General features: G+C 43.9%; 1 protein-coding gene across 1 annotated transcript; it reads left to right on the forward strand.

The window, feature by feature from the left end:
• Positions 1–14040: 14040 nt before the first annotated feature.
• LOC124671421 (CBL-interacting protein kinase 23-like) lies at positions 14041–17859 on the forward strand. The gene is made up of 14 exons (XM_047207794.1): positions 14041–14526; positions 15056–15118; positions 15431–15502; positions 15596–15703; positions 15803–15883; positions 16034–16087; positions 16188–16313; positions 16440–16529; positions 16612–16731; positions 16817–16933; positions 17020–17136; positions 17247–17303; positions 17398–17472; positions 17608–17859. Exons 1-14 carry the CDS (start codon positions 14344–14346, stop codon positions 17704–17706), a joined length of 1362 nt encoding a protein of 453 aa, XP_047063750.1. The 5' UTR covers positions 14041–14343; the 3' UTR covers positions 17707–17859.
• The last annotated feature ends 4640 nt before the right edge of the window (positions 17860–22499 follow it).

Consider the following 22499-nt stretch of genomic DNA (forward strand, 5'->3'; position numbering starts at 1 on the left):
AGGGATTTCTATTTTCGTGCCCCCGCTTCGTTAGTTGTACTCAGCTTTCCTCAGCTCGTTAGTTTTTCCTCGCTTTCCCCTCCCTCTAGTTTGAAACCCCTCGAAGACGCGGGTTGCCGTCGGTCGAGGCCTTACCGTTACCGTGAGGTCGGTTCCTCGCCGACCGTCTCGTGCCGACGGGTGGATCCATCTACCGCCGACGCGTGGGCCGTTTTATTTCCTGATTGTATACGCGGTGCCGCCAATGACAAATGGGGCCGCTCTATGGGGCTGCCGCAGCCAATGACCAAGTGGGTCGTCTATTTATTTATAGAAAATTATATATTGCCGCTCTGTGGGGCCTCCGCAGCCAATGACCGTTGTGGTCGTCTATTTTATTTAGAGAATATAATATAGAGCCGCTCCGTAGGGGCCGCCTCAGCCCATGGCACGTGACTATTTTCGCAGCTTAATCTAAAGTGACTCTTATGCTAAACATTGTGCATCCCGACGTTGACCTAGCAGATGGTGGCGAGCATAGCCGCTTCGACCATGCCGATATCGGCATCGGCATCGGCATCGTTTGGAGGATGTGGTGCTCGAATAATAGTGGAAATGGGATGTTATTTTTTACATGCATAATATATAGAAAATAGCTAGATCTCTAAATCGATGCATATGAAGCTACATATATATTCTTGGTCATAATCCCCTTAATTATCTAAAGGGGATGGATGCATGGCTTCACGTCGTCGTCGCTTTCATCGTCGCATCTTCGTCTTCCGAGTAGTAGTACCTCCCGCACATTGTTCCGTCGAACACCTTCACCGTGAGCACATCATCGCCTTCATATTTGAAGTGTACGAACCAGCCGAAATCCACACCGTGCGCGATGGCGAATTTCTCCCAGCCCTTGTCGAGGTACATCCGGCCTTGTCCGTCAAATAGGACCTCCACGGTCCGGAGACGAGGACCGCAGTCCAGCCGCTCGCAGATACACCTTAGCCGGCTCCTTGCCGTCAAGATAGTCCGCAAATTTTTTTGGGAGTTCCCGCAAAGAGATCGAGCGCCGATCGTTTGAAATTAGGGAACCCTTGAAATTAAAGGTTTTTTAGAACATGCCCATAATTAATCACATGCATCATATATGTGGGAACGCGTACGTACCTTCTTGACCAAAGGGTCTTCATAGACGACGATGAAGAACTCCTCTATGATCAATGGCAGTGTTGACGGTGGTGGTGGCAATGATGATGATCCACTTCCCCTTCCCCTTCCCCTTCCCCTTCCCCTTCCCCTTCCGGTCCGCGTCCGAGACGTGGAAGCCATGGCAATGGATAAAGTGTATGTGAACGAAAAGAAGAGAGAGGCAGAACCTATTGACACAAGGGATGGCCGTGTGGGTGTTTATAAGGGAGAGATGACCGTTGTAGGGTTTACACAATAAAATAAGGAGGAGATGACCGTTGTGGGAGTTTATACACAATAAATTAAGGAGGAGACGACCGTTGTGGGGGTATAGTTTATCATTTTACCGTGAAAAGTAATGCCTAAAAGGAAAGTAATGGCTACAAGAAATCGGTGATGGTTTATCGTTTTTTGCGTGAAAAGTAATGGGTACAAGAAATGGGTGATGGTGTATCATTTTTTGCGTGAAAAGTAATGGCTACACGAAATGGGTGATGGTGTATCATTTTTGTGCGTGAAAAGTAATGGCTACAACAAATCGGTGATGGTTTATCATTTTTGTGCGTGAAAAGTAATGGCTACAACAAAATCGGTGATGGTTTATCATTTTTTTGCGTGAAAAGTAATGGGTACACGAAATGGGTGATGGTGTATCATTTTTGTGCGTGAAAAGTAATGGCTACAAGAAATCGGTGATGGTTTATCGTTTTTTGCGTGAAAAGTAATGGGTACAAGAAATGGGTGATGGTGTATCATTTTTTGCGTGAAAAGTAATGGCTACACGAAATGGGTGATGGTGTATCATTTTTTGCGTGAAAAGTAATGGCTACACGAAATGGGTGATGGTGTATCATTTTTGTGCGTGAAAAGTAATGGCTACAACAAATCGGTGATGGTTTATCATTTTTGTGCGTGAAAAGTAATGGCTACAACAAAATCGGTGATGGTTTATCATTTTTTGCGTGAAAAGTAATGGGTACACGAAATGGGTGATGGTGTATCATTTTTGTGCGTGAAAAGTAATGGCTACAACAAATCGGTGATGGTTTATCATTTTTTGCGTGAAAAGTAATGCCTAAAAAGAGTTTATAATTTAGCTCGTGAAAAATAATGCAGAAAACCAAACTTTGCGTGAAGCTAACCGACGACGAGAGAGAGAGAGAGGGTGGTGGCCCCGACCGCAGAGAGAGATAGGGGTTATCCTCGCCCGTTAGATCATACGATCAACGGTCGTCGGGCACGATCCGCGTGACATGGGCTAGACCAATCAGTGGCAATGTTGGGCGTCCGTGAGAGTTTGTGAAGGGAGAGGGCAAAACTGAGTAGTATCAAGAAACCAAGGGCAAGTGAGTAGTAAACTGACTAAGGGATTCAAATATGAGATTTAAAAAATGGAAAATGCGTGTTTTGTACAATGAAACCCATCTTGGCCTACCTCAAACTATTTGCAATACAAATCTACATGAGTGTGAAAATTATGGTCTCATTCGGACAAAGTATGTTTTGGGGAAAGCTGTTTTGGGTAGGGCTTATTATGGAAAACCATGCACCTTCATAGCTACTAGGTGATTTGAGAAGTGGCAATTTGTGGTGAAACTTGATTTATCTACGATTTATCTATGATTTGAGAAGTGGAAATTTGTGGTGAAGACTCCATGAGTAAGTGCCACTCCTTTTCGGAATTTTTTGCACATTAAATAACTCATTTAACTAGTTAATCCCATTTGTTGACTCTCCGTTGACCAGCCACTTGAGGGTAAAACCGAGTATATTGCACTAGCCAGTATTAGCACTCAAGGTGAAAACCGAGCATACAAAAAATGCTAGTATATGACTCGAGGGTATACATGAGTATATCTAAATTTCCAGGGTTAGACTCGAGGACGCGTGTTGCGGTGCAGAAGTGGAAGAAGTGCCATTGTTGACGCGTGTCACGGTGCGTACGTGGAAGACGTGCCATTGTTGACTCGGGTCGCATTTAGGACGCGTAAGCCCCTCTCTCCCTCCCTCTCGCACACAAGCACGTCTCATTATCGCTCACGCACGAAACCACCCCTCTCACGTCCCATCAACTTCTCCAAAAACCCCAACCGCCGTACGAGCCCTCCCCGCCGGCGATGGAGAAGAAGAATGCGCCGGCGGCCATCGCCCCGAGCCCGTCGCCTCCGAGCCCGTCGCCTCCGAGCCCGTCGCCGCCGAGCCCGTCGCCGCCGAGCCCGTCGCCGCCGAGCCCGTCGCCTCCGAGGGCGGCGCATCCGAGGGCGGCGCATCCAAGCGCGGCGCCTCCGTGAACCGGGCCGGTCTCACCGCCGACGGACCACTTCACAAGATCGGCGAATGCTTATTGGCCAAAGAGGAGTACGTGGACAGCTACTCGCTATGAGGCAAGTCCGTAGAAATTGGCGCTCAGTGTTTACCCGATCCCGACGTGCACCCGCACGAATGGATCATGCTACACCACGCCCTTCCACGCGCCGCTGAGTTCACCTTCCTCCATCTCGGCACATCCCGCTACGTCACCATAGATCTATCTGCAGCTCGTGCAAGGTTCAAATTCCTCGGCTTTTCCCGTGGCGTCACCATAGATCTTATTTTCAATCTTCGTGCTGAATGTTATCTTTTCAATATATTTTAGATTCTACTTCCTCGGCTTTTCCCGTGGCGTCATCGTGCTTGCCCGTAAGAACCCACCGCACAAGATACGGCCGTCGAACCCACTCACAAAGAAATCGAACACGATGTTTGAGGCGCAGATGCCATCCGTTTTTCCGAAATCAGTCGCCGTTATCAAATCCCCGACTATGGTCTTCGTTGCCACACATTACCCGCCGGAAATTGGTTGGGTCGATGAGAGCACTCCAACTAAGGATATAAATGAAGATGGGGATTGGGGAGAAGGAAGATTTTCGATCAAGAACCATGGTTTCCGTTCCATTACCCCGTTCAATGGTGAACTCGTATGCGTAGCTGCGGACAATTTTGAGATCGGAAGAATAGTGTGCACCAATATACAGCTGCAGCAGCCGCGCGAGCACCGTCAAGATGGAGACACTAATTTCATTTCCAGTAACTTGGACGTCGAAGTTCTACCTTGTGGAGTCGGATGGTGAGCCGTCGCTTGTGTTGTTGGTCAGCGCGGCTTTGGCGGGCAGACCATTGGTGTACCGTGTGGACACTCATAGCCGCTCTCTCCATCCGGTCACTAACATTGGCAGTAATGCCTTCTTCGTGAATTATATCCGGTGTATCTCCGTCGACACCAGAGTGTACCCGACACTTCAACCTGGCAAGCATCTACTACACGGATTTGGGTTATATCGTAGCGTACTCTCATGATACAAATGCCTGGGATGAGTGGCCACTACGTGTGGATAGAATAGGATTCTACGGTTTGAGAAATGAACACAGGCCATACCGTTTGGAGGATGTATTGGCCTCACACCGCAGTACGGAAGGAGTTCAATGAATATTTCCTTGGGGAATTGCACGAATGGAGCGACGGAGAAATATATGAGGAGGAATGAAGAACAAATTCATTCATCCTAATCTTCTTGTTGTCCATACATTGCGTGCGTGATCTTGTATATTTTTGCAGCTTAGTTTGTCGTGAACATTAACAATGTTATTGGCTGCTTTTGGCCGCCGTATGCAGCTTACCTATGTATTATACTTAGTTTTCTCGATTATGCCGCTCGTGAATTTATCATATAATAGCTTCTAGATTTGCTACTAGATTTGCTGCCATATTGGGCAAAAACGAGGGCCAAAAGGCATAAATAACCCCAGAGATTTGCTACTAGATTTGCCGCCATATTGAAGAAAGACAGAAATAGAAGCTTCTCTAGATTTGATACTAATTTGGTGAAAAAGACAGAGAGAGAAAGAGGGGAAAAGGTGCTCTTAAAAATGCCAATTTGGGCCGAGAGAGACAAAACCCAGCTCCCGCTCACGTGCAACCAAACGCTTCTCGTCCCGTCCCACGCGGTCCCTTTCTACCAGCCCCACGCGACGCGGCCCCACACGACGCGGCCCCACGTACGACGCGGCGCAACACGCCGGCACGTAACGTCCAAATAAACGGATTCCTTCCGTCCGAGCTCCTTCGCGGGTCTTCAGACAAAGGCTAGGGTAAAACTGAGGAAAAACTAAGGGGCTGGGGAAAACTGAGCACAACTAAGGAACCGAGGGCACGAAAATAGAAATCCCCTTGTTTTATCTTCCTATGCTTGTCACTTTGCTCTTCATGAATTTGATTATTTACAAGATTCCTATGCATAGGAAGCATGTTAGACTTAAATGTGTTTTGAATTTGCCTCTTGATGCTCTCTTTTGCTTCAACTACTATTTCTTGCGAGTGCATCGTTAAAACTGCTGAGCCCATCTTAATGGCTAAAAAGAAAGAACTTCTTGGGAGATAACCCATGTGTTATTTTGCTACAGTACTTTGTTTTATATTTGTGTATTGGAAGTTGTTTACTACTGTAGCAACCTCTCCTTATCTTAGTTTTGTGTTTTGTTGTGCCAAGTAAAGTCGTTGATAGAAAGGTTGATACTAGATTTGGATTACTGCACATGAAACAGATTTCTTTGCCGTCACGAATCTGGGTCTAATTCTCTCGTAGGTAACTCAGAAAATTAAGCCAATTTACGTGAGTAATCCTCAGATATGTACGCAACTTTCATTCAATTTGGGCATTTTCATTTGAGCAAGTCTCGGTGCCCTAATAAAATCCATCTTTACGGACTGTTCTGTTTTGACAGATTCTGCCTTTTATTTCGCATTGCCTCTTTTGCTATGTTGGATGAATTTCTTTGATCCATTAATGTCTAGTAGCTTTATGCAATGTCCAGCAGTGTTAAGAATGATTGTGTCACTTCTGAACATGTTAATTTTTATTATGCACTAACCCTCTAATGAGTTGTTTCGAGTTTGGTGTGGAGGAACTTTTCAAGGATCAAGAGAGGAGTATGATGCAATATGATCAAGGAGAGTGAAAGCTCTAAGCTTGGGGATGCCCCGGTGGTTCACCCCTGCATATTCTAAGAAGACTCAAGCGTTTAAGCTTGGGGATGCCCAAGGCATCCCCTTCTTCATCGACAACATTATCGAGTTCCTCCCCCGAAACTATATTTTTATTCCGTCACATCTTATGCACTTTGCTTGGAGCGTCGGTTTGTTTTTGTTTTTGTTTTGTTTGAATAAAATGGATCCTAGCATTCACTTTATGGGAGAGAGACACGCTCCGCTGTAGCATATGGACAAATATGTCCTTAGGCTCTACTCATAGTATTCATGGCGAAGTTTCTTCTTCGTTAAATTGTTATATGGTTGGAATTGGAAAATGCTACATGTAGTAATTCTAAAATGTCTTGGATAATTTGATACTTGGCAATTGTTGTGCTCATGTTTAAGCTCTTGCATCATATACTTTGCACCCATTAATTAAGAAATACTTAGAGCTTGCTAATTTGTATTGCATATTTGGTTTCTCTAGAGTCTAGATAACATCTAGTATTGAGTTTTGAACGACAAGGAAGACGGTATGGAGTCTTATAATGTTTACAATGTGTCTTTTATGTGAGTTTTGCTGTACCGTTCATCCTTGTGTTTGTTTCAAATAACCTTGCTAGCCTAAACCTTGTATCGAGAGGGAATACTTCTCATGCATCCAAAATCCTTGAGCCAACCACTATGCCATTTGTGTCCACCATACCTACCTACTACATGGTATTTATCCGCCATTCCAAAGTAAATTGCTTGAAGTCTACCTTTAAAATTCCATCATTCACCTTTGCAATATATAGCTCATGGGACAAATAGCTTAAAAACTATTGTGGTATTGAATATGTACTTATGCACTTTATCTCTTATTAAGTTGCTTGTTGTGCGATAACCATGCTTCTGGGGACGCCATCAACTATACTTTGTTGAATATCATGTGAGTTGCTATGCATGTCCGTCTTGTCTGAAGTAAGAGAGATCTACCACCTTAATGGTTGGAGCATGCATATTGTTAGAGAAGAACATTGGGCCGCTAACTAAAGCCATGAATCATGGTGGAAGTTTCAGCCTTGGACATATATCCTCAATCTCATATGAGAATAATAATTGTTGCCACATGCTTATGCATTAAAGAGGAGCCCATTATCTCGTTGTCCATGTTGTCCCGGTATGGATGTCTAAGTTGAGAATAATCAAAAGCGAGAAATCAAAAATGCGAGCTTTCTCCTTAGACCTTTGTACAGAGCGGCATGGAGGTACCCCATTGCGACACTTGGTTAAAACATGTGCATTGCAAAGATCCGGTAGTCCAAGCTAATTAGGACAAGGTGCGGGCACTATTAGTATACTATGCATGAGGCTTGCAACTTGTAAGATATAATTTACATAACTCATATGCTTTATTACTACCGTTGACAAAATTGTTTCATGTTTTCAAAATAAAAGCTCTAGCACAAATATAGCAATCGATGCTTTCTTCTTTGAAGGACCATTCTCTTTACTTTTATGTTGAGTCAGCTTCACCTATCTCTCTCCACCTCAAGAAGCAAACACTTGTGTGAACTGTGCATTGATTCCTACATACTTGCATATTGCACTTGTTATATTACTCTATGTTGACAATTATCCATGAGATATACATGTTATAAGTTGAAAGCAACCGCTGAAACTTAATCTTCCTTTGTGTTGCTTCAATACCTTTAATTTCATTTATTGCTTTATGAGTTAACTCTTATGCAAGACTTATTAATACTTGTCTTGAAGTACTATTCATGAAAAGTCTTTGCTTTATGATTCACTTGTTTACTCATGTCATTACCATTGTTTTGATCGCCGCATTCACTACATATGTTTACAAATAGTATGATCAAGGCTATGATGGCATGTCACTTCAGAAATTATCTTTGTTATCGTTTTACCTGCTCGGGACGAGCAAAACTAAGCTTGGGGATGCTTGATACGTCTCCGACGTATCGATAATTTCTTATGTTCTATGCCATATTATTGATGATACCTACATGTTTTATGCACACTTTATGTCATATTCGTGCATTTTCCGGAACTAACCTATTAACAAGATGCCGAAGTGCCGCTCTCGTTTTCTCGCTGTTTTTTGTTTCGTAAATCCTAGTAACGAAATATTCTCGGAATTGGACGAAACGAAGACCCGTGTTCCTATTTTCACCGGAAGCATCCGAACACCCGGAAGGACCGCAGGGGGGCACTGGGCCCCCGCACCATAGGCCGGCGCGGCCTGTGCCCCGGCCGCGCCGCCATATGGTGTGGCCACCCCTTCGACCCTCCCGCGCCGCCTCTTCGCCTATATAAAGCCTCCGTCGCGAAACCCCCGAGGCGAAAAACCACGATACGGAAAACCTTCCGCAGCCGCCGCCATCGCGAAGCCAAGATCCGGGGGACAGGAGTCTCTCGTTCCCGCACCCCGCCGAGCGGGGAAGTGCCCCCGAAGGCTTCTCCATCGACACCGCTGCCATCTCCACCGCCATCTTCATCACCGCCGCCGCTCCCATGAGGAGGGAGTAGTTCTCCATCGAGGCTCTGGGCCGTACCGGTAGCTATGTGGTTCATCTCTCTCCTATGTGCTTCAATACAATAATCTCATGAGCTGCCTTACATGATTGAGATTCATATGATGATGCTTGTAATCTAGATGTCATTGTGCTAGTCAAGTGAGTTTTACTTATGTGATCTCCGGAGACTCCTTGTCCCACGTGTGTAAAGGTGACAAGTGTGTGCACCGTGTGGGTCTCTTAGGCTATATTTCACGTAATACTTATTCACCGTTGAATGGCATAGTGAGGTGCTTATTTATATCTCTTTATGATTGCAATGTGTTTGTATCACAATTTATCTATGTACTACTCTAGCAATGTTATTAAAGTAGTTTTATTCCTCCCGCACGTGTGCAAAGGTGACAAGTGTGTGCACCGTGTTAGTACTTGGTTTATGCTATGATCATGATCTCTTGTAGATTGCGAAGTTAACTATTGCTATGATAATATTGATGTGATCTATTCCTCCTACATATGCATGAAGGTGACAAGTGTGCATGCTATGCTAGTACTTGGTTTAGTCTTTTGATCTATCTTACACTAAAGGTTACTAAAATATGAGCATTATTGTGGAGCTTGTTAACTCCGGCATTGAGGGTTCGTGTAATCGTACGCAATGTGTTCATCATCCAACAAAAGTGTAGAGTATGCATTTATCTATTCTGTTATGTGATCAATGTTGAGAGTGTCCACTAGTGAAAGTCTAATCCCTAGGCCTTGTTCCTAAATATCGCTATCGCTGCTTGTTTACCGTTTTATCGCGTTACTACCGCTGCGTTACTACCGCTTGTTTACTCGTCCCGGGCAAAGCACTTTTCTCGGTGCCGTTGCTACTACTTATTCATACCACCCGTATTTCACTATCTCTTCGCCGAACTAGTGCACCTATTAGGTGTGTTGGGGACACAAGAGACTTCTTGCTTTGTGGTTGCAGTGGTTGCATGAGAGGGATATCTTTGACCTCTTCCTCCCTGAGTTCGATAAACCTTGGGTATCCACTTAAGGGAAACTTGCTGCTGTTCTACAAACCTCTGCTCTTGGAGGCCCAACACTGTCTACAAGAATAGAAGCTCCCGTAGACATCAGGTTTCGCAAGAGTAGTATGCAAGTGAGGGTGTCATCACAGGTGAAGTTTAAAGTCTTACTTTTGAGGATGAAACTTAAAAGTCTAGCCTTAATTGATTGTGATCGGCAATGTTAGAAGCGACAAACATATAGTTGGAGCATTATCAAGCCGTCCACGTTTTCACATTGGCCATTTTGGCATCTCTTTTAGAAATTTGTCTATATGGTTCATTTCATATATAGCAAAACAATCTTGGGCAAGCTTTACAGAGTCAGCATAAACCGAAACTGAAAGACGTCATCGTCTCGCCAAAAGGAAAAGTCAAGGAAATTAGAGAAAGCCGTCTACACAAATACCTGTACCCCAGAGCCAGAGTTCTTTAAGAAAAAACATTATCCACAAATGATGCAGGTTTTCAGGTCGAATCGTTAAGCTCGTTAAGAATAACGAGCTGAAATCATTGTTCGGCTCGACTCGTTATGTTCTTGCCTAGTGAGGAAGAGAGAAAGCATAGGTTTTTAGATCCTAATGTAGGAGTTGCAAGCATGGGTTAAATAACACTATTTTGCTTGGCCCCTTCCTGCCAAATATTTGAGATAACTCAAGTGACTCGCAGTCAAAACTGGTGAAGCCTAGCTTGTTACTGACCTTAACGAGTAGCCCACGAACGTAGTCGGCTCGATTGTTTAGCTCGTTAACCTTAACGAGCAAAACCTGATGCTCAGCTCGGCTCGTTAACAAAACGAGCCGAGCTCAAACGAGTCGAGCAAACGAGCACTCATTTAACTCGTCGAGCTTCGAGCTTTTTATCCAGCCCTATTTGTGCTTTTGTTTCCTCTTGTGCGAGATGTTAGACGCATTTTTTCTCCTTCTTTCCTCCTCTTACACTTCCTGCTTCCGTTTGTACAAAAAAATTCTCCTTAGCTACTATTTCATCCCTCCTAGCCATTGCCCTTAGCTGCTCGACCTACTTGTTCTTGACCTCAGATCGCCACAATAGAGGAGGGCGTTGCCATGAACATGGACATTTAGTTGGAGGTCAAACTACAGATTCTACATGCCATCGAGCTAGAAAAAGGATAGTGCATTTGGGGCGATGGGGTTGTGGTCGCTCGATGTAGCCCTAGTTAGGCTCATATGAGCTGGATTCATGTTAGGTGGGCCCCATTTGGGCGAAGGCGGTGCCTCCATTATTGATGGTGGAGGCTATCAGTTTTTTGTTGGAATTTTAAAACCCGGAAGGATTTTTTGACACAGCCATAAGTGTATGATAGTTTTTGTGTACCCACTAACAACATGTTGCAAAGAGTTCAATTCTATGCTTCATGGGAATTTCTTATGGTGCAAATATATTTCTTTTTTGGGTTAATTGGATCAATGCCACTCCAATTTTTATGAGTTGGAGAAATGCCATTTTTTTAAAGGTAACGGTAGAGGAAACCCCTACAGTGATTTTATTTTTTAAATAATAAGAACCCAAATTCGCATCCCTGGGGACTTGAACCTAGGTGACTGGGTTGTACATCCACTTCCCTAACCAAGTGAGCTATGCTCACTTCTTGGAGAAATGCCATTAGAAAACACAAGTTAGACATATGCCATTACAACTCTATCATACCTCTCTCTATGCCATTTTCTTCACTTAAAGAGGATAACGGTTTGAAAAATACATGTATTCAATGTGTATTTGAATTCTGACCATATTACCCTATGTCCAAATTAGGGACACTTTCATATTTTCAAGACGCCAAAAAAAAACAAAATATGGCAGAAAATTTGAATTACCCAAAAAAATCTGAAAACTTTATAGAAATTCAATCATACTAATATAAGAGAACTGCTCAATTTCTAGCCGATTTTAGGCACATATGGACCCTTGAATTGTTTCTCGACGCCGACCTGCTCTGTGAGTACCAGTCTGGCTTCTCATCTTGCTCGTACAAACGAACTGATGAGCTACTTTCTCTGCTCCTGTAGGAAAGGAGATCGATAGATCCAGATCCCCATCCAGATTTTGGCCGAAAATCACAAGAGTAAAAGGGATTTTACGAGTTGTTGCTGCTAGGTGAGGCATTTTGAGAGCATCTCCAGTCGCATCCCCTAAACCGTCCCTCAAACCGCGCCGGATCGAGCGTTTTGGGGACGTGTTTTATTCGTGCCGCGTTTGGGGGACGTCGCTCCCTAGTCGCGTCCCCCAAACACCGCCCTCAAACATTAGACAAGGGTTTTTGAAAAACACAACCATTTATTAAATATAGCATACAAATAAATATGTTTGCGGAGATTGTTTTCAAATTAAAATACAACGAACAATAAAATAACAAATAAAAAGGGCTAGATCAATATGCCGCGGCATTTGCTGATAATCCTTTGATCCTCCACAAATGCTCAACGAGATCAGCTTGAAGTTGCTCGTGAACATTGCTATCACGGATCTCTGCGTGCATGGCGAGGAAATCAGTAAAATCTGTAGGCAACTCATGATCAACCTCCGCAAGAGGGACTTCATATTCATAGGGACCAACATGTGACCTGGCATGATTTTTGCGGTCATCCTCGATGATCATGTTGTGTATGATCACACAAGCCTACATCACCTCCCACATTTGGTCGTGAGACCAGCTTAGAGCAGGGTACCGAATAATTACAAATTGAGCTTGAAGCACACCAAATGCCCGCTCGACATCCTTCCTGCCTCGGCGTTTAGCACGTCCTGGAGGGCCGCGATGATCAGCAAATGCTCCCGGAGGTCGTCGTCGAAGGATTGCTCGTCCTCCAGCAGTAGGGCAATCATCTCGTCGTCGCTATCCATGTCTGAAGCAAAATCAATGGTTAAAATTACGCCACGGCAGACGACGCAACGAACAACGCCCAATCGCGCATACCGGACAAGTCATCGAGCACCTTGTGTGCGCGGAGGTGGGGCGGATTTGACGCCGCGTTCCGGGACGCGCAGGCGAAGCGGTGGCGGCGGAACGACCGGCGAGAGTGCCAACCGCGACGATGGTGCCGACTCTTAGAAGAGATCAGTCGTCGAAACGGCCGGCAAATCCAGCGGCGGCAGAGGGGTGGGAGGCGCGGGAGGGAAGGAGCGAAGAGAAAAAAGGCGTGAACCAACGGTTTATGGAAATAGTCGCTGACATGTGGGAGTCCGCCTCGCTTTTCATTGTGTCCGTCGTGCCCGGAGCGTCCCCTATGGGGCGGGGACGGCCTCCGGGCGCCGGATACCGTATCGGGGTGCGCCGGACAAAAAGCGGCTTTGGGGAACGCGACTGGGAACATTTTTTTTATCCAGCGCACCCCAAATCCGTTTGGGGGACGGTTTGGGGGACGCGACTGGAGATGCTCTGAGTAGGAGTGAAAGAAAAGAAAATTGTTCGTATAAAGGCATGTATGGATGTATAAGAGTAGTATATAATCCGGTATTAGACGAAGATGACATAGGTAGAAGTATGAGAGAATTGTAATGGCATATATCCAACTTGTGTTATTGTAATGGCATTTTCCCAGCTCATGAAAATTGGAGTGACATAGATCCAATTAACTCTTTTTTTTATATGTTGTCACACGTGTTACATGTGTTCGATTCTCATACCATATGTGTTATGATGTATTTTTAATGTTTTGCTGCAACCAATGGGTTCTGTTGTGCACCAATATTTTTTGTTGCATACCCAAGATTCTTGTTGCATGAGTGTATTTTAATGTGACCACGAATTCAGATGACTGGATGGTAGGGGTTCTTTCGGCGGTCTTGCACGCAAACAAGAAAATACTGCAATCGCAGTTTTATGCTACAATGATCGTATGGTTCAGATTCGCTGTTTTCAAAACAAAATCGAATAGTGCGGCAAAGCTATAGCTGGCTGTTGCCCACCTTATGGTAATTTTGTATTACTTACTTATATGTAAAGAAAATACAGTAAAAAAACGTAAATAAGGTTGACATATTATACTAGTCAAAGTTGTAAAAATAACATTGAAAGTGTTCCTTTTGTAGTCCTTGTTTGTAAAGCTGGTCAACAGAAGAGTATACTACTCGTAACGGCCGTAAAAACTGAGAGAAAGGCTGGACGAAAACTCCACGCGGCCGCGCCGCAGGGCACGTACGTCACGTCTCACGCAAGCGCGCACGCGCACGCGACGCGACGCGACCCAGCGCTTTGCTTCTCCTCGTCCGCCTCCGCCTCCGCACACGGGCGCGGCCTATACATACGCGCTCCCCGTCTCCTCTCTTCTCTCCCCTCCTCCCATTCCGCCATTAAACGAAGAACCAGTAGCACTACTCTGCTCCTGGATCCTGACCCCTGTCTTCCATGCCTGCGGTCGTCCGAGAGCGCGTCGTAGTGCACTGAGGATCACCACAAGTCTCCATGCGGCACCGGCAGCCAGGCGAGGAGGACAAGGAGCTGTTCGTGCAGTGGAGACCCTGCGACAAGCAGAGGTCCTAGTCGCCGGCCCGTCCCGTCGGACGAGCAGATCCGGACGACGAACATCTTTTAATTTGGTCGGTGGTTGATTCGGGCGGGGGAGGGAAGATGGGCACGCATGGCGGCGCTGGCAGCGGGAGGACGCGGGTGGGGAGGTACGAGCTGGGGAGGACGCTCGGGGAGGGCACGTTCGCCAAGGTCAAGTTCGCCAGGAACGTCGAGACCGGCGAGAATGTCGCCATCAAGATCCTCGACAAGGAGAAGGTCCTCAAGCACAAGATGATCGCGCAGGTACGTGATCCCCTCCGTCCGTCTTTATTACCGTTTAATCATCTTGTTATTATCATTCTTCGGAGATTGCAATAGGCGTAGCCGCGTAGGAGCCAACGCCGGAAAAAAGAGAGATCTTTTTTCATCCAGAAAGGCTACTACTCCTGTTGTTCAGATGATTCCTGTTGTAAAGGGAGTTCAGAGATTGCAATAGGAGCCCACGTCGGGTGTTCTCTTTTTTTTTTCTTGATTTTTTAGGCTATATTTTTTCCCTCTAGCTAGTACTACTAGCAGTTTTTCCGCTTTCCTCGAAAGAGGAGACGTGACAATTCGTGCCGGCAGCAGCAACGGCGCGGCGTTCCACCGCCGATTCAATGCGAGATTTTGACGCGCAGACGGACGGCCGGGCAAGCGGCTCGTGCGTGTTCGTTGGAAAGCGCGTTGTGTGTGTAGCAGCCTGCGTGATCAAATTTGGCTGCTGCTGACTTCAGTTTTGGCCTCCTCTGGTCCTGATCGATGCGCGCGCATGATGTATGCTTTCTTTCTGCAGATAAAGCGCGAGATCTCCACCATGAAGCTCATCAGGCATCCCAACGTTATTCGGATGTACGAGGTATGCATCATATCTCCACCAAATTACTCATCCTTATCTACACCTATTATTAGTACCCATTAATTAAGTAAATATACTCATGAACGATTTGCGTTACTCAATGGTAATTTTTATCCAATCTAGCATGTGTTGTTTGCAATTATATATATTTTAATGGTCTCCCCCTGTAAAAGAAAATTATTTAGTATACATCATATAACCTCAAAAGGAAAATAATTTGTTCATGCGTTCGCCTCCCGAAATTAATCTCTTCCCTTTGACTAAATATACATGTCCATGTCTGCCTCTAATGGTGGTGTGTACTTTGTGAAGGTGATGGCAAGCAAGACCAAGATATACATAGTGATGGAGCTTGTCACCGGTGGTGAACTTTTCGACAAGATCGTGAGTGAACAATATCTTTGTCAACATCTTGGGGGTACGTTTCCTACTCCTGTGAGTATTGTGTGCTTAATTTCTCTACGTTCTGTGGTCTAGGCTTCGCGCGGGAGGCTCAAGGAGGACGACGCGAGGAAATATTTCCAGCAACTGATCAACGCTGTTGACTATTGCCATAGCAGAGGCGTCTATCACCGAGATTTGAAGGTACCATGCGTGGTGTCTTAACTGTTGTCTGGCGGTTACTGACTGGTATGCTCCATGGCAAGAACAGTGGCTAATACCTTTTTTCTCTCCATTTTCCAGCCTGAAAATCTTCTCCTTGACGCTAATGGCACTCTCAAGGTGTCAGACTTTGGACTGAGCGCGCTGTCAAAGCAAGTGCGGGTACGTAAATTGACTCGCTTCCCTCTTGTTCAGATTGATGGAAAAGCCAGGGTCATGGAAAGTTCAGTCTTATTTCGGCCTCTTCTGTTGGTTTCATGTTCTGCTATTTCTTCTAACGGTGGTTCCCACATCTTTTTTGTTATCTTGTAGGAGGATGGGCTGCTGCACACCACTTGTGGAACTCCCAATTATGTTGCTCCCGAGGTTCCTCATTCACATCCATGCCTTATGCTGTTGGTTATATAGTTCTCTTCATTCTAGGAGATAATTTGTTCTCATTTTCCAATACTCTTTCGATGTACAGGTTATAAATAACAAAGGTTATGATGGAGCCAAGGCTGATCTCTGGTCATGTGGGGTGATTCTCTTTGTCCTTATGGCGGGGTACCTTCCATTCGAAGATTCAAACCTCATGTCACTTTACAAGAAGGTGAATTAGTTTTACTTTTTTTTTGTTATAAATACGTTACTTTCTTGGGATAAAAAATATTATTACTGATGCAAGTGCTTGGTTTGTGTTACCAGAGTGAGTGCTTTAATCTGTGTGTTGATGCAGATATACAAAGCAGACTTTACTTGCCCATCTTGGTTCTCCACGAGCGCAAAAAAGCTCATCAAGAAGATACTAGATCCCAATCCTAGCACTGTATGTTCATCTATTCACTGGTAGCATATCATCCCCTGTTCTCTTCATAAATAGCTCATGTAATTGTTATGACTCTGTGCAGAGAATAACTATTGCTGAGGTTATAAGCAACGAGTGGTTCAAGAAAGGATATCAGCCTCCTAGGTTTGAGACAGCAGACGTTAATCTGGATGATGTCAACTCTATATTCAACGAAACCGGGGTAAGCTTTTTCTCACCTTCTCATCTCGTTGTGTGTATCATAACGTGGTGAATGTACTTTGATAACATTGTTTGTAATGGTCCAGGATCCAGCACAGCTTGTTGTCGAAAGGCGTGAAGAAAGACCAGCGGTGATGAATGCTTTTGAGTTGATTTCTACCTCACAGGGCCTTAATCTCGGCACACTATTTGAGAAGCAAACGGTACGTTTATGGTCTTTAAGTTTGTTATGAGTAATACTTATAACCATGAGATTCTTGTTGTCTAATTCGGTTTTTGCTATCGATAGGATTCTGTTAAGCGAGAGACAAGGTTTGCATCGAGGCTTCCTGCAAAAGAGATACTGTCTAAAATCGAAGCGGCAGCAGGACCCATGGGATTCAATGTACAGAAGCGCAACTATAAGGTCTTGATTAAATTGGAAAACATTCTCTCTAAAAAATATACAAAAAGGCATAACAACTTCTTTCTTCTGATCTGAACATTATTCTGATGAAACTTATTGAATTGAATCAGCTGAAGTTGCAAGGAGAGAATCCTGGAAGGAAAGGTCAGCTGGCAATTGCGACAGAGGTTGGTTTCAAGTTGTGCATTATCTTGTCATATGGTGTGTTATACTGTTCTTGCCTGCGAAATAGCCTGAGATCATCATTCCTAACAATGTCAGGTTTTTGAAGTCACACCTTCACTCTACATGGTTGAAATCCGCAAGTCTAACGGTGACACCCTGGAGTTCCACAATGTATGTTTATCACAGCTTCATTCAGCTCAAACTGGATGTACTGCTGAAATTATTTAGAACTTCAAACTGTTAGAGGAAGGAACTTGATGGTTTGAATTCAGACTGACCGTTTACATGTTTTCATGCACTACACAGTTTTACCATAGCATCTCAAATGGGCTGAAGGATGTCATGTGGAAGCCAGAAGGCGGCATACCCGAAGCCGACGAGATCCGGCACCGGAGGTCGCCGTGATTGGCACCTAATTTTAGAGGTAGAAGATAAAAAGATAGTCAGGAAACCTCAGGAAATGCCTGTGCCGTTTTTTTTCATGGTCTAGACGTGGTTGTAAACAAGCATCTGAGTTATGAATGGAAGTATGTGCAGAGTTGCATTAATTTTAGCTTAGCAGCAAATGTGCCAGAATTCATAGAATTAGTGGAAGCTATCATCTGTGCAATAATAAAGGTGACATTCATCATGTTCTAAAAAAATGCACTCTTATTGTCTTCTACATCAACTTGCACCCTCCGTTCCACACTAAAGCAGGTGCGCCAACTCGCAAAACCTGAGAGGCTTGCCGAGGCATGCGTGCCACCTTCCCAAACATACAGTGTTCACCTATGGGATGTTTGGTAGCCTGCATGAGGGTTCACCAGGTCGGTCAGTCCGTGGATCCATGGCTGAATGTACTGCAACCCCTCCCCTCCCCTAACTCAAAAGTCAAACCATATGTTGGTCAATTGCACATGTAGCCGTAAGATCTAACCATGGATTAGTAAGTTTACCCTGCACTTACAACAACTGGTACGCACGGAATCTTATCATACATGTTGCGATGTTCATAGTATTTCAGTTCAGATCCGTGAAATGGTTGTTGAACATTGTCTCCCTGTGATTCGATATGATCTAATGTCAACATGAGAACAAAGGAAGCATGCAACTTGAACAACTTCTACAAGTGTGATGATGTAAAGCTATCCTATCAGTACACTTCCGATGAGAAGAGTCCCCCCTTTTCACCTTTGAAAACGCCCTGGGACAGGTTTACTGGTGTACAATATCCACACATCCATGGAAGAGCAAGTCACTGTGTTCAATATCCACACATCCATGGAAGAGCAAGTCAGTGTGTTCCTTCATGTTGTATGTTATATGTTGTAACTTATAACTAGAGGTTTAGACTTTAGAGTGATTGGCAACACCTTCTAGATATCCACTATGAGCATGTACAATAAGGTACAGTCAGCTGACTATAAGGGATAAAATATTATAAGTTGGCTTAGTTGGAGGAGAGAGATTATGAGAGAGAAGGGAAGTGGGCTCTTATCTAATACTAGCCAGCTCTAGCACATGCTCCTAGGCACTATGTGAGGCTAAAAAGCGGGTCATGTATTGTAAAAGTACTACACTTTTATAGCTTACTATTGTACATGCTAGCTATAAATTGACTATAAATGATGTGGCAAATTGTTATAACCGGCTGCCAGCTACACTATTATTCTTGCTCTATGGGGAGACAATCGATTGATTTCAAGCAAGTCTTGCATTTAATTAGTGAGATTAGAGCATATGATTAAGACCACAAGTGGTGACAGTGTGACACTAGTAAACATGAAAACTAGCCCAGGATGGTATCTATATTTCAAGGCCCATAGTATGTCATGTAGAATGTTGTGCTAGACACCTAAGATAAGGGCCATCGTGTGGCAGTGTGAACAAAGTAGAAGCAACACAAGGGTCTAATGATAATAACGATGATGTTGCAATGTTGATGTTGTTCCCGAGTGATGGACTAAGTAGCATCATTTTGTTACTCAGTTGTTGTCATGAATTAGTTAGATCATAGTGTGACAATAAACATTTGACTTGGTCCTAGATTGTTGAATGTTATATATGGCAGTGGTAGTTTTTATGGTAATCTCACAACTCATGAGAAGAGGTCACCACAAACATATAGTAGCTACAAACATACACGATGTCATATATATAGCCCGTGTCGATCCAAATTTGCCCCGATGCAAGCAACCAAATGAGGATATATATTTTCCTCCCCTGGCAATATGCTGACAACCAAAGTGTGTATATCTTTCCCGGGCCTATCCTAGTAGGATAAGTTGTGATAAGCTTGGCCGAGCGAGGAAGCGGTGCAGGTACCAAACACACCAATAGCCATCATATTTTGTGTTCTTTCTTATTTTTTTTGGTCGCTTCAATTTTCATTTGTATATGAGTTCTTACTAGATAGAAAATAGTAAAAGTCAGTACGATTAAATAGGATGTTGCGTGTGGTGGTTATGAACATGACACACAATTGATCTAATTTTTATAAATGGACATATGGTGGTCGTTAGTCCTTGAATCGTTTTTTTCCTTTTTCCCTACTTGGTAAGAAAGTATTACATAGTTCTCAACTGAAACATCAAGTATCATTTTATTAGGTGAATCTACCAAAAACACTGGCGTAGCTATGTACAAGTCGGGGGGCCACCGTCCCCCAGCTTTTAGAAAATTAGTGAAGAAAAAATATATATAAGGTTTATAGTAATTTTTTTGAGCTTTTTGCCCCCTCCAGATCATGGTTTTTTCTGGTTAGCCCCCCCCCCCCCCCAGTTTTCCTGGCAAGCTCCGGCACTGACAAAAACAATAGTTAAATGCTTATCCTTTCTTCGAAGAAACAATTATATACCCCTATGCCCATATTTCATGGACAAGGTGGTTTTTCACCTTTGGAGGGGCATACAAGGATTTAATCCCTTTTCAAGACTTCTTAGTTTCTAAAGATTTCATATTTCATATGCTTGTGTAGTGGAGTTAGACCCAAATAGTTCAAATCTTATAGAAGCATCACCGAAATAGGCATAAAACTATTAGTACTTGAATCGTAAGGATATTATATGCTTGATACTATGGACATCTTTGGGTCTATAGAAGGGATAATACCAACATGTGATAAGTACATAGGTGTAGTGTAAAGGTGGCTAAATTGCTATGAGTTATAAAGGTTAGCATTTTCCAGTAAATATGAACCTTGGGGGTCCCTAAACCTTACACTTTTTTTGACCTTCGTAAACCTTACACTTCTCCGTCTTGCATCTTGTCTCTGTTTCTATTATTTAGGAGCTTGAATACGACAAGCATAGATGGTTTGGCCCCCACGTAGGGCCCCCTTCACCATTTTGTCTAAACCTAATATGCGAAATGGAGAATATGGATTAAACAAAGTAATTTGGAGCTAAAAAATTCAAAGTTCTAAAAAATGAGTTAGACAGTTTTAAATTTTAAGCCTTCAAACTAGAAGTTGAAAAAAAAACATAAACGTCCAAGCCTGCGAAAGAAAGTAGAGATGGGCAGATATGTGATGGGATTCCATCAGTTCTCAAAAATAGACGTGCATATATGTCCTTTACCGTGGCCTGTATATCTCCACATTCTTCGTGCTCGTTTAAAGTTTCGTGAAAAAAGTGATATTTTTCGTGAATTCTGTATAAAGAACAAACGAGTGCCTCTTAAAAGGCTTATTTTAGCATCGATCTTTCTCTTCTTTTGTGCATAGGCCTCATAATTTTTTTTTGTCTTCAAACGACTAAGAGAGCATGTAGGATATGAAGATGTAGGACCCACCATCTTTTAATGAATATTTAGTCCCTCCGACACATATTACTTGTCGTTGAAACGAGTAAAGAGAGTAAGAGACACACAATGTCTAGATCCATGTGAATCGGTGACTTGATCAAAAGAAAAGGAGTATCGGTTCTCAATATATTTATATTATATTTAAATAAAGGGATCATATGAAGCCAAGAGTAAAAACACCATGCAATTTCAAGAACTTCGTTATATTTTTTGTTTTTGTTGAGATGCTTTGTACTGTTTGATGTTTCTCTTAATCCTTCGGTTATGTTCGCAAAAAAAAGTAAAAATGCCATGTCCTCGGTTTGTTAGCTACTGCTTTTTTAGAACTCTCAACTACGGTTTTTTTTTTTTGAGAATCTCTCAACTACTACAGTTGTTTAGAAGGGGAATCTCAACTATACCTGGCCATGGGCAGCCCGGCCCGAGGCCCGGCCCGAAGCCCGGCCCGAAAAACTCGGGCCTGGGCCGAGAAATGTTGGCCCGACTGCCGGGCCAGGCCGGGCCTGGGTAGCCCGAAAACACCATTTAACACTATGGCCCGGCCCGCGGCCCGACGGGCTTGGTGGGTATTTGGCCGGGCCGGGCCGGGCTTGGGCCGAATTTTCTCGCGTCGGGCTTACCTCGGGCCGGCCCGGCGCGACACATGCCCAGCTATAATCTCACGCTTAGTTTGGTAGCAAAGTATCTTAAAAAACAAAGTATTATAAAACTGAAGTTTTCTAGCAGGGTGGCATAGTATACCGAAGTATTCACAGATTGAAGTATTTTGCAGTATTTAGAAATACTGCGACATGTTTGGCTAGTGCTGTAACTAGCTACGTAAGCTAGCAACCGTTAGAGTACATCATGTCTTTCATCTTTGTAATGGTTCAAATTTCTGTAGAGCTTATGGCACACACGCAGACCCATCCTCTCAGGCTCTCACCACAAGCACTCACGGCTTCTGGCACTGCTGCCCGCGCTACGGCGTAGTTGCCCCAGAAATAAACACGAGGATAGTGGGAGGGCTCACCTTTCTTCTATCCATCGCTATCTTTTCCTCTATCTATGACTGCACGATCGGATCTACTGGGTCTTAAGGAAAAAGGACGGCGGCAGGGGCGAACCAACATAACGAGCACAGCGGGTCGTTTTTCTAGCTTTCTCCGTTTTAGAAAAAAGAGGTCGAGGGTTGATTTTTCAATATGTTGAAAAAACTGCAGTTTGAAAGATACTTCAGTATTTATATTGCAGTTTTTTGCCATTGCCAAACACATCAAAGTATTGTAAACGGTAGAAATTCTGGAAACTGAAGTATTCTTGAAATACTTCAAAAATACTTTGCTACCAAACATAGCCTCAACTACTACAAACGTGTAACCTTTTTTTAGGGTACATCCCTCGAAACACGGGCTTGGTATAGCCGCATAGGG

Source organism: Lolium rigidum, chromosome 7, assembly GCF_022539505.1.
Source record: "Lolium rigidum isolate FL_2022 chromosome 7, APGP_CSIRO_Lrig_0.1, whole genome shotgun sequence".
NCBI classification, from domain to species: Eukaryota; Viridiplantae; Streptophyta; class Magnoliopsida; order Poales; family Poaceae; genus Lolium; species Lolium rigidum.